The 13,469-nt window shown below is 34.9% G+C and overlaps 1 protein-coding gene across 2 annotated transcripts in view; it reads right to left on the reverse strand.

The window, feature by feature from the left end:
* The window catches only part of RBL1 (RB transcriptional corepressor like 1), a 65,651-nt gene that overhangs the window by 14,730 nt on the left and 37,452 nt on the right, over window positions 1–13,469 (reverse strand). For both annotated transcript variants that reach the window (XM_056811921.1, XM_056811920.1), the window contains exons 14-16: window positions 7,159–7,282; window positions 4,320–4,586; window positions 1,093–1,310 (exon numbers count right to left, since the gene is read on the reverse strand). In XM_056811921.1, coding sequence (XP_056667899.1) covers window positions 1,093–1,310; window positions 4,320–4,586; window positions 7,159–7,282 — 609 coding nt within the window. The remainder of the gene's footprint in view (window positions 1–1,092; window positions 1,311–4,319; window positions 4,587–7,158; window positions 7,283–13,469) is intronic.

Below are 13,469 nucleotides of genomic sequence, written 5' to 3' on the forward strand. Positions count from 1 at the left end.
GTCATTAAAAACTTATGAAATATCTGCAGGAAAATTGGGCCACTAATATATTGCTGGTGAAGTAGTGTGATCCGATCTAACCATTCTGGAGGGCAATTTGGAACTATGCCTAAAAGGCTATAAAACTGTGCATACCCTTTGATCGAGTAATACCCCTATTAGATCTGAACCCCAAAGAGATAAGAAAGGGGGGAAAGGACTTATTTGTATAAAATCATTTATAGCAGCTCTTTCTGTGGTGGCAGAGAACTGAAAATTGAGGGTATGTTCATTAACTGGGGAATGGCTGAACAAATGGTGGTATATGTTGATTATGGAATACTACTGTGCTGTAAGAAATATCAGTATGCTTTCAGAAAAAGCTGGAAAGATCTATATGAACTGATGCAGAGTGAAATAAGCAGAACCAGGAGAACACTGTACACAGTAACAGCAATATTGTACAATGATCAACTGTGAAAACAATACAATACAATGATCTAGGACAATTCTGAAGGACCTAGGATAAAGAGTGCTACCCACCTCCAGAGATGCAGATCAAAGCATATAATTTTTTACTTTAGTTAATTTGTTTGTATTTGGGGATTGTTTATATGAGTATTCTCATAATAATGAACAATATGGAAGTATGTTTTACATGAGAATATATGTATAATGCAGATCAAATTGCTTACCATATTGGGTGGGGGTGAGAGGGAAGGAGACAATTTGGATCTTATAATTTCAGAACATATGTCAAAAATTGTTATTACATGTAATTTCTTGAAAAATCTGCAGGGCTATGTGGGCAACCATTTAAGATGAAAACTGCCAAAATATTTGACTACCTTCAGAATATTATAAAATTATAGATTCTTGAAATAGTGAAGTATCACACTGAAAAAAGGATGAAAATGTAAAAATAAACCAAAATAAGTCAAGTATGCAAATGGCTACTTAACAATTTCAAAGACTGAATCATGATTCATTAGGACTTAGTTTTTTATATGCCATTTTTATCTCTTTTAAATGGCTATAAGTATTCTATGAAACCTTATACTCTCCAAATGTACTGAATTAATTAATTAATTAAGGTGTTGTGAAAACATTTACCTTCCTATAAAATAGTGCTAGAGATCCAGTTTTTTTTGGTCGGTTTATTCCAGCCTGTTGCACTTCTGGAGCTTTTGTTGCATGGGATTGTTTTGGAGAAGTACCACTTAATGACTGAGCTGTAATTGGTATTTGTACAGGGCTCTCCACTCTAGACTGCTCATTTGCATTCAGTTGCATAGGTATTACTGTGATCTCTCCTGTATCAGTGGCAACACCTGGAAAACAAAAGGGCAGGTTCTCAAGTTGAGAAATAAACTGTATATTTATAATAATGTGCATATATGGAAAATGACAAATGGAAAAATGAAGTGACTTACCCAGTGTTACATAGCTAATTAGTGGCAAAGCCACAAAGTAATTCAACATTCATTATGTAAAAAAATTTCAGTTTATCAATCCAGTGCTTCTTCCTTAGGCCATGCTACTGACTAGGATAGTTTTATAAACTTGTGGCCTGCAGAGACAGTGGGAAGCATAGTGGTGTCCTCACAGAATTATCAAGATGGGAGGGCCCTTAAGAAATCAAGTCCCCTCCCTACCTGAAGTATTATTTCCACAAGATTCCCAGTTATCTAACCTCTATCTGAGTATCTTCTGAAACAGCTTATCTCATTTTCTTTATAAGATAAAAAAGACTTTGCCTGGTAGGATACAACCAATATGAATGAATACACACCTTTCAAGAAAACTTACAGGAAAAGTGGCAGACAATATAAGTTATTCTGAAATTTTGGCCTACCTAGATAATTCGATTGTTTAGGAAGATTCTACAATACCCCCCACCCCACAAACACACACAGAGAGAAAGATTAGTGACAATAACAGATCAAGTTAAAGCTGGGGGCTGAAAATTGTCTACTGACACAGATTAGTAGTGTAAATCAGTGTTGTTAAACTCAAATAGAAACAAAGGGCTACTAATCCATATGTAAGGATCTCTACAGGTCACATATTGACTTAATTTTAAAATATAATGTTATTTATATTTTATTGTATTTTTGTGTTGTTGTTAAATATTTCCCAAGTACATGTAAATCTGATTTGGGTCACACTTGGGAGTGTTGCAGACTCTGCCTGAACCTCTGCTGTAGTGTATGTATTAGGTCCCATGATATCCAAAAGGGAATGGGGAGGAAGGGGTGAGGAGTAGGCTGAGTAATAACAGCAACAACAAAACCCCAGAGCCTCTGAATAACATAACAAAGTACAAAAAGTTAATGTAAATTCAAGATACTTCTGGGGATCAGTGAGTTACTGCAAGTCTGGGGAGAATTATGTCATTATCACACAACCCCAAAATAAGTGTGTACATAGATGCCATGTCAAGAAGAAACACAAGGGGAAAAGTATAGCCCAAAGGATGATTGGTGAATAATTCTGATCCTTCATGAAAACACAGACTGGCAGAGTTGGAAGGCATCTTAGAGATCATTTGTTGCTACCTATTCAGCTTGGGGCCAGAGAAAAGGGATCCTAAATCATTTGGGAAAAGATTAATATCAACATATGCCAATATCTATAATATTAGAAACAACATGAATTGCTTAATTTCATTCTTTAAAAAACAAAAAAGCTTCAGTGGATTGAGAGCCAGGCCTAGAGATGGGAGGTCCTGGGTTCAAATGTGGTCTCAGACACTTCCTGATTATGTGACCCTGGGAAAGTCACTTAATCCCCATTACCTAGCCCTTACTGCTTTTCTGCCTTGGAGCCAATACACACTGGCTCCAAGATGGAAGGTAAGGGTTTAAAAACAAAACACCAAAGAATGTTTATTTTATTCTTTGTTAATACTCTGCATCTTTAAGGCATAACTAAATTCTGTGGAATCCCATTCTTCACCTCATCAGAAAAATGTTGAGAGGGGACACTGTGAAACAAATATCAACTTGAAGAATGTAAATAATTGTTAATTGACCAAAGTGAATCCTTCAATTAAAATCGTGAAGTAGTCTATACTTTTAAGTGGAAAAAAAGGGAAAAAAAACAAGCAAGGAAGAAAGGGGCTTTGTAGGAAAAAAATAACCAGGACCCAGGGCATCAGCTCAAACAAGACCAAATGCTTTGAGACTGTCAGCCTTCGCTAGTTTGAAACTAAATGGAAAGCAAACTAAGGTAGAACATGTTCTCCATGCTTATTTACCAAGCCTTCCCCTAATCTGCAAATGCTACCAACCTCAGTGATTCCCTTGCTTGTTGGACCTGCAGACAGAAAAGCACCTAGATCTTCTTGATAAACTAATCTTGGTAGAGCGAGTCTGTCACAGTGATGGCTTAGTAAACAAGGTAGCCAAGATCTGCAAATCATCAATGAAGTCAAACAACTAAAGGATTTCCAATTAAATGGAAGGGCGGTTGGCATCATTATTTTCAGATATTCTTCACACATTTTAAAAAATCTTTTCATGCATTTATTTATGCTGATTCATAATTAGCACAAATTCTGTCTTCTGGTAGGTTATTATGCTATGCCAGCAAAAGTGTGAGATGCTTGCACACAAACTAGGCCCTTTAGTACGCTTTTTTTGCTCCCTTTCTCTTGGTAGCCAAGCATTGTTTGTATAATAACTCTAACGCCAGCTTGATTTTACACTCTACTAAACTTTATCAAATTGACAGTTTATAATTACTAGTTTAAATATCAATCTCTAAGTCACCTGGTCTCAGACTAGGAGTAAAGAGAATTTATATTCAACAATGTTCTTAGGCTTGAGAGACACAAGATTACTTAACAATTTTTCATAAGACTTTTCTTTTTAGAAGTGGCCAAAAAAGCGATGTTTCCATCTTCAGACCAAATCCAATCCATGGAAAAGATGAAATAACCGCTCTAGTCACAGAATCAATAACTAGCTTTCTTAATGTATTTTGGTACCGATGACAGAAAACTATACTGAGCAGACTACCTCTAATTTAATGTTATTTCTTTGCAGGAGAAAAATATGTGATTTATCACTTGTTTATATGGGTATATGATTTTGGGTTTTGGTGTTAAAAGATTACTTTATTACAAAAAATATGGAAATAGGCTTTGAGTAATAATACACATATAACCCAGGGAAATTGCTCATCAGCTCTGGGAGAGGGGAGGGAAGATGGGAAGGGAAAAGAACATGAATCAGTTTACCATGGAAAAATATTTTTAAAATAAAGTTCTATTTAAAAAATGATATGTCATTTCTATTGTTCTTAATTCAAAGTACAGAAAATTAAAAAATTTTTACCATGCAATGGAATTGTAACTTTTTGTCCTGTTGCTCCTGTTACTACAACTGGTGCCACAGTTAGAAGACTCTGCCCAGGTAAAACAGATGCATTTTCAGCAATATTGCTTGATGATGAAACCATTTTCATCTTGGTTCCTTCTGTTGTGGTCTTGTCGACAAACATTTTTGAGGAAGTATCCTCTCCAAAAAGCCTTCTCTTAGCACTTCCTGCAGTAGGGGAACTGTAGCGCTCATGAACAGATATTGGAGATAATGGCTGCATATCTAAATATACAGGAGAAACAAATGTTAAACAAGTTGAGGCAACAGAATACATCTCTCCTTGAGTAATTATCCATCTATGGGACAGAGGTATAGTGAACAGAGACAGCTGAGTAGGATGAGGCCTGGCTTGAAGAGATGTCTGATCTTTACTCTCTCCATCCTTGCTGGCAGTTACTAGGAAAGGGGAATCAAAGAAGGAAGAGGGAAGAAGAGTAGCCTGAACTTTGTTTAAGCCCTTCCTGTTAATCAACCAAATCAATAAGAAAATTATTAAGCACCAATTATATCTATATCTATATATCTCCAGTATTGGTGATACAAAGTCAAAAATGAAATAGTCCCTTCCCTCAAGTACTTTAGACTCTATCAAGAGAAACCAGATACACATACATAAATATAAACAAAGTAAATACAAGGTAGTTTCAGTGGGGAAGGCACCAGCAGCTGAGAACAGGAAAGGGCTTAATGTAAGAGGTGGTACCTGAACTGAATTCTGAAGGAAGTCCTAATCACAGAGAGTCAGAAAAATCCTTGCTATAACTCAAAAGATGGAGGAAGGGAGCTATGCCTGAAGTGCTCATCAATCACTCTGTTTTCCTGAAGGGCTAGTAGTTTCAGGGGGTACTGAAATATAGGAGATCTCTACAAACAGCCTTCTCTTAGCAGAAAAAAGGTATGGTATGAGTGACTAAAGGGTGTGCACAATCACTTGAGCAGCAGCTTGGGGGAATGGATAAAGACAATTAATAGGTACTACTGGTAAAGAAGAAAAGGTATAGTCCAAAGGCAGTGAGGTGGTTCAGTAGATAGAGTCAGGCCTGGAGATGGGAGGTCATGAGTTCAAATCTGACCTCAAGACACTTCCTAGCTGTATAATTGAAAAATTAATATTAAGTTGGGATATTTTTTGTGAAAAAATTTTTCTTTTAGCTCCCCTGAAAAATCTTCTGATTCTAAACTGAAAGTTTCTCCCCTGGGCTATGAAACTGGGTTGGGTGCTCCCTTTTGACAAAATCTTTGTAAAGAATTATAGGATTTCAAGCTGAATAGCCACTTGACTCACTTGAGAGATTGGGGAATGAAATTAGATCCCCTTCTTCTTGTGATGAAGTAATGAGGGTGGGGGGGGGGGGTTGAGGTCTCTGACTCTACTTCCTCTGTGACTATTTACAAATCAGAGATCACTAGAGAAGAGACAATGATATCACAAGGGGTATGTGTTGGGCTGTACCTACACTCTCACTTGCCCCTCTCTTCTGGCCATGCTCTCCCCTCTCTTTTCCAGCAGCTCTCATTTGGCCTGACTTTCTGCTGGCCATGCAGGCTATTGCTCAACTGTGCATCTTTGGCATCCTTCTGGATGTGGAGAGGAAATCCACTGATTTGGCTTATTTTGAGGAATCTATTAATAAATTATTTTTTAAATTAAGAACCTCTGGAAAATTTCAATCACTGGATGATCCTGGGAAAGTCATTTAATCCCAACTTCCTAGCCCTTACCTCTCCTCTGCCTTGGAACTGATACTTAGTTTTGATTCTAAGACAGAAGACTGGGTTTAAAAAATAAAAATAAAAGGTATAGTCAGCAATTATAAATTTATTTTTCTAGGATTTGATGGATAGGAGTGATCCCTATTCAAACTACGTATTCCCATGAGGCTCCTTGACACATCAGATCTGAGCTGAAGCTCTTAAAAAGTATGAATGATACCCATGACACTGCTGTTTATAACTCCCCCAGAGCCGTTGGTTCAGTTGTGAAATGTGTAGATGAGAAAGGACAAGAGCTCTATGATCCTCTGTTGCTGAGGCACCAACTAAGGAGGCTATTCATAGAAGCTGCTTAAATGGCAATCAGTCTACAAGGTCTTGGGCTGGTAAAATGGCCATTTGCATGGCCTCAAGAATCAAAATATATGAAATAATTCAGGCAATGCATCTGTTTATTTGTAGGTTGACTGACATACAACTGAAATTAAAATACATAAAGTTTTCAGAATCCTATTAGTAAAATATAAATAATACCAGAAAAATTGACAGATTCACTGTCTTTTTGGAACCTCCAAACAAAACAATAAATTGACCAAATTTTGCTACAATTATTAAGAATTCTTAAAAATTAAGACATTTGATTGATGAGATTGGATGATTGATTGGAGAAATAAGATTTTTCCTAGTTAACTTTCCATTTAAAGGCTCTTTATTCTTATATGGCTAAAAGTATAGCCACAGGATTTATTTGGTTATTTAATTTTTATGGGATATTTAGAACTATAATGGAATTTTTATTAATTGAACGAGAAAAGGTGCAAATTCAACCACAAAAATGATTTCCACATATTAAAGGACTGAGCCAAACCTCTAAGTCAGAAGAGCAAGATGTGGATCATCCAATGAGATGTTTCTTATTATCAGCTTTTCCTATACAGTAAAAAAATATAACAGGTCTTTTACTCAAACCCTTTCTTAAACCCCTAGTAAGAGCTTATTTTCTAATGATTTATTAGGAGAATATGCAACTTTTCCAGTAGAAAAAACTATTTTCGTCCCCTTCACATAATCTTGTACCTACCTCGTCGAATGCTTCCACTGTCAGTCCGAACTTCTTTTACACGAGGGTGCACTATGGGAGACAATGGCATCATTGGAAGATGACTTTGAACACTTCCTGCCTCCAAGTTATTAGGAAATATGACCTGTAAAAGCCCCAAACAAAAACATACTTAGGATAAATTTTAAGATACAAGCATCATCACCTGCCTCCTCAAATGATTACTTTTTCTTTGCATCTTTTCTATGTTCTCTAGGTCTCTCTGTGGCTATGTGAAGAAATTGTGAAAATTGACCAAAATCAACACCTAGTACAAAGATCCTGAAGCACAGGAGATTTTTTTTTAAACCCTTACCTTCCATCTTGGAGTCAATACTGTGTATTGGCTCCAAGGCAGAAGAGTGGTAAGGGCTAGGCAATGGGGGTTAAGTGACTTGCCCAGGGTTACACAGCTGGGAAGTGTCTGAGGCCAGATTTGAACCTAGGACCTCCCATCTCTAGGCCTGGCTCTCAACCCACTGAGCTACCCAGCTTCCCGCAGGAGATTTTTTTTTTTAAACACTTACTTTCTGACTTAGACTCAATACTATGGCAGAGGAGTAGCAAGGGCTATGCAGTTGGGGTTAAGTGAGTTGCCCAGGGTCACAAAGATAAGATGTGTCTGAATCCAGATTTGAACCCAGGACCTCCTGACTCCAGACCTGGTGCTCTATATACTGTGTTACCTGGTTGCCCCCCAGTCACACTTCCCCCTTCCCTGGCTTTTTTTTTTTAATGCCCTTACCTTTCGTCTTAGTATCAAGTGTAAGACAGTAGAATGGCAAGGGGTAGGCAATGAAGGTTAAGTGACTTGCCTAGTATCACACAGTTAGGAAGTATCTGAAACCAGCTTAGGAGATTTTAAAGAGATCAAATTGCTTCCAGTCTTGGAACATGTAAAGTGGTGGTGGAGGTATTAGTCTCCAGTGGTCAGGCAAACCTGACCCACTTGTAGGGGAACCAAGAGCAGAAAATGGAAATGGATAGAATCCATTGAAAAGCAAATAAAAATAAAAGGGGAAAGAAAAGGGAATATTATAAAGAAGAAATGAGCTATTAAGTGTCTCAAGTCATAAAATAACTACAAAACATATAATACCTATGTGTTTTTGGTGTTTATAATAAAAATAGTATATTAATGAAGCTTATAAACAGTTACTCCTTTTATAATCTGATAAACAAAATGGATTGAAAATTCCTATTGTGCAGTCTATGACACACTGCTGGAAGGATACCCCACTGAATTAGTCTACCAGTACTTTGGACAAACAATAGAAGATGAACAATAGCTGAGATTAGAATTGAAAGGATAGGAAGGGAACAAGCATTTAATAAGTGTCTATCATGTATCAAGCTAAACAGGTTACAATAGGTGCTAAAAAGGTTATAAATATTATCTCATTTGATCCTCACAACCCCGGGAGGAAAGTACTAGTATGATCCCCATTTTAGAGAGGGCATGAGTGTGAGTCAATTATGCTAGGATGATGTTAAAAAAAAAGATAGGGAAGAAAGAAGGATTCTTTGAGAGAAGGGCTGGAAAGGAGAAGAAGAATGGAAAAAACATCTCTTATAAAAAAAGACATGAAAGGAAGAACTTTTACAATGGAAAGGGAAATAGTGGGCAACACTTGACCCTTGTTCACATTTAAATTGGTTCAAAAACAGAAAAAATATATATATATACACATATTCGATTAGTAAGAGAAATCTAACTGATCCAATAGGGAACTAAGAGGGGAAGGGGATAAGAGAAAGGAGGGTGGATGATAAAAGGAAGGGTGGATAAAAGAAGACAGAGATCAGATGCAAAACAGATTCTGGAGGAGGGACAGGATAAAAAAGAATAGAGAAGGATAGAAAGAAGAAAATAGGATGAAGGGACATGCATAGTTAGTAATCATAATATTAAAAGTGAATGTGATGAACTCTCCCCAAAACAAAAGCAGAAAATAGAATGGATTAGAAATCAGAATCTAACAATATGTTTACAAAAAACATAACTTGAAACAAAGCAACACATAGAGTTAAAATAAGAAGCTAGAGCAAAATGTATTATGGCTGAAGTAAAGAAGGCAAGGGTAGCAATCATGATCTCAGACAAAGCAAAAGAAAAAAACATATTGAATTAAAAGGGATAAACAAAGAAACTACATCTTGCTAAAAGGAACCACAGACAATGAAGTAATATCAATATTGAACATATATATGTATATATATATCAAATGGCATATTATCCAAATTCTTAAAGGAAAAGTTAAATAAATTTGAGGAGGAAACAGACAGTAAAACTATACTAGTGGGAGACCCCAACTTTCCTCTCTCAAAGCTAGATAAATATAACCATAAAATAAATAACAAGCCAGACAAATTAATAGAATTTAAGAAAAGTTAGCTATGAATGACCTCTAGAGAAAACTGAATGAGAATATCAAGAAGTATACCTTTTAATCATCTGTTCATAGTACATTCACAAAAAATAACCATGTACTAAAACATAAAAACTTCATGACCAAATGCAGAAAAGCAGAAATATTAAATGCTTCCTTTTCAGACCATAACACAATAAACATTGAATAAAGGATTGTAGAAACATAGATTAAAAACTAATTGGAAATGAAATAATCCAATCCTAAAGAATGGGTAGGGGGTACAGTTGGGTAGCTCAGTATATTAAAAACCAGGCCTAGAGGCAGGAGGTATTAGGTTCAAATTTGACCTCAGACACTTTCTAGCACTGTGATCTTGGGCAAGTCAATTAACCACTATCGTCTAGCCCTTACAATCCTTCCTGCTTTGGAACCAGTGGGCAGAAGGTAAGAGTTTTGGGGAAAAAAAAAAGAATGTGTAGGTCAAAGAATAAATAACAGAGGTACTCAATCACTTCAATAAAGATAATGACAACAATGAGACAACATTCTAAAATTGTGGTATGTAACTAAAGCAGGGAAATTTTATATCTTTAAATGCATAAAAAGAGAGAGAGAGCAGACAATTAAATTGGGTCAACAACTAAAAAAACTCGAAAAATAAATTTAAAATCCCCAATTCAACACCAAAATGGAAATTATAAAATCAAAAAGATTAATAAAACTCAAAGAAAAAATAACAATAAATAAAGCTAGGAGCTGCTTTTATTAAAAAAAAAAAGTAAAACAGATAAACCGTGGGAATTTTATTTAAAAAAGAAAGCAAATCACTAATTTCAAAAATGCAAAGGATGAACATACCACCAGTGAGGATAAAATTAAAGCAATTATTAGATGTTATTTTGTCCAATTATATGCCAACAAAACTGACAATCTAGATGTAATGGATGAATATTTACAAAATGTAAACTGCTCATATTAATATATGAGAAATTAGAATACTCAAATAACCTTGTCTTAGAAAAAGAAATTGAATAAGCCATTGATGAACTCCTGAAGAAAAAATCATCAGAACCAGATGGATTCACAAAGGAATTCCACCAAACATTTAAGAACAATTAATTAATTGTTCTTGGGATGAAAAATGCTATCCACTTCCAGAGAAAGAACTGATTAAGTCTGAATGTAGATCAAAGCATACTTTTTTAAACTTTATTTTTCTTGTTTTTTGGTCTGTGTTTTCTTTCACAATATGTTTTGCATGGTGACACATGAATAACCCATATCAAATTGCTTGCCATTTCACGGAGGGGGGGAGGTAGAATTTAGAACTCAAATTTTTAAAAAATGAATGTTAAAAATCTTTTACATATAATTGGGAAAAAATAAAATATTAAAATTTAAGGAATCCTACCAAATTCCTTTTATGACACAAATATGGTTTTGATACCTTAACCAAGAAGCATAAAAAGAGAAAGAAAACTATAGACCAATTTCCTTAATGAATTTCAATGAAAAAAAAATTAAATAAACTACCAGTAAGGAGATTACAGCAATGTATCTCAAAGATTATATACTATGACCAGGTGGGATTCATACCAGGAATACAGGGATAATTCAATATTAGGAAAACTATAAATATATATCAATAACAATAACAACAAAAATAATATGATTATATCAATAGATGCAGAAAGTCTTTGACAAATACAACACCCATTCCTCTTTAAAAAAAAACAACAACTAGAAAGCACAGAAATCAATGGAGGCTTTCTTAAGATAATAAGTAATATTTATCTAAAAGCAAGAGCAAGCATTATCTGTAATGGGGAAAAATTTGAAGCCTTCCCAATAAGATCAAGAGTAAATCAGGAATGTCCATGAACACTACTATTACTCAATCTTTTACAAGAAATGCTAGCTATAGCAAAAGACAAGAAAAAGAAATAGAAGGAATGAGAATAGACAATGAGGAAACAAAATTATCACTCTATGAAAATGATATACTTAGAGAATTCTAGAGAATCAATTAGAAACTAGTTGAAACAATGAACAATTATAGCAAAGTTGCAAGATACAAAAAAAACCCACATAAACTATTAGTATTTTCATATACTACTAACAAAATCTAACAGGAACAGAAAGAGAAATTCCATTTAAGATAATTGCAGACAATATAAAAAACTTGGGAGTCAACCTGCCAAGACAAACCCAAAGATTAAAAGAACATAATTACAAAATACTTTTCATGTAAATTAAGACAGACCAAATAATTTAAGAAATATTAATTGCTTATGGGTAGGCCAAGCCAATAAAAAAAATCTACCTACCTAATTTACTTATTCAGTATCATACCAATCAAACTACTCAAGAATTATTTTTGGAACTAGAAAAAATAATAACAAAATTTATCTGAAAGAACAAAAGTTTAAGAATATCAAGAGAATCAATGAAAAAAGTGAAAGACAGTGGCCTAGTAGTTCCATATTTCAAAGTGGCATTCATGAAAACAATCTGGTAATGGCTAAGAAACAGTGGTGGATCAGCGGAATAGATGTAGGTACACAATACATAGAAGTAATCTAGCACTTGAAAATCCAAAGGTATAAGCTTTTGGGGTAAAAACTTAACATTTGACAAACATTGCTGGGAAAATTGGAAAGCAGTTTAGCAGAAACTAGGGAACCAACATCTCACACTGTATACCAAGGAAGGTCAAAATGGACAAATTATTTAGTCATAAAGGGTGATACATAAACAAATAAGGGGAGCATAAATAAATGAACCTATCAGATTTTTGGATAAGGGAAGAGTTATGACAAGAGATAGTGGAGATTACAGGAAGTAAAATAATTTTGGTTACATGAAACTAAAAAGGTTTTGCATAAGCAAAAACTAATACAGCCAAAATTAAAAGGAAAATAGGAAACTAGGGAAAATATTTTTTGTAGCAAGTTTCTCTATTTAAGGTCTCATTTCTCAAATATAGAGAGAGAACTGAGTAAAATTAATAAAAATATGAGCTGTTCTCCAGTGGATAAATGGTGAAAGGATATAAAGAGGCAGTTTTCAGAAGAAATCAAAGCTATCAATAGTCTTATGAAAAAATGCTCTAAATTATTGCTAGAGAAATGCAAATGAAAAAAACTCTGAGATATCATCTCATACCTATCAATGGGCGAACATGAAAGAAAAGGAAAATGACAAATACTGAAAGGCATCTGGAAAAACTGGGACAACTAGTGTGCTGTTGTTAGAATTTTGAACAGGTCTAACATTCTGGAGAGCAATATGGGACTATGACCAAAGGGCTATAATACAGTGCCTACCTTATTAACCCAGTAATACACTATTAAGTCTGTACCCCAAAGAGATCAAAGGAAAAAGACCCATATGCACAAAAATATTTATAGCAGTTTTTTTTTTGTGTGTGTGTGTTATGGCAAAGAATTGAAAATTGAGACGCTGTCCATTAATTAAGGAATCACTGAACTAGTTGTGGCACATGATTGTAATGAAGTGTGTTATAACAAATGATGAGGAGAGTGGTTTCAGAAAAAAACATGGCAAGACCTATAAGAACTGACACAAAGTGAATTAAGAAAAACCAGATCATTATGCACAGTAACAGCAACGTAATGATGATGATCAGCTGTGAAAGACTGTGAAAAACCGTGATCTAAGAAACTTCCACAGGACTCGTGATGAAAAAATTGTTATCTACCTCCAGAGAGAGAATTGATGAACTCTGCAAACTAAAGTATAATTTTCTCACTTTATTTTATTTTTTTTGCTATATGGCCAATATGGAAATACGTTTTACATGACTTCACAGGTATAATTGATAATGCTTTGCTTGCCTTGCCTGTGAGAGGGGAGGGGAAGAATTTGGAATTCATAAGTTAAAAAGAAAAGAATGTTAAA

This window comes from Monodelphis domestica, chromosome 1 (assembly GCF_027887165.1).
Source record: "Monodelphis domestica isolate mMonDom1 chromosome 1, mMonDom1.pri, whole genome shotgun sequence".
NCBI lineage: Eukaryota > Metazoa > Chordata > Mammalia > Didelphimorphia > Didelphidae > Monodelphis > Monodelphis domestica.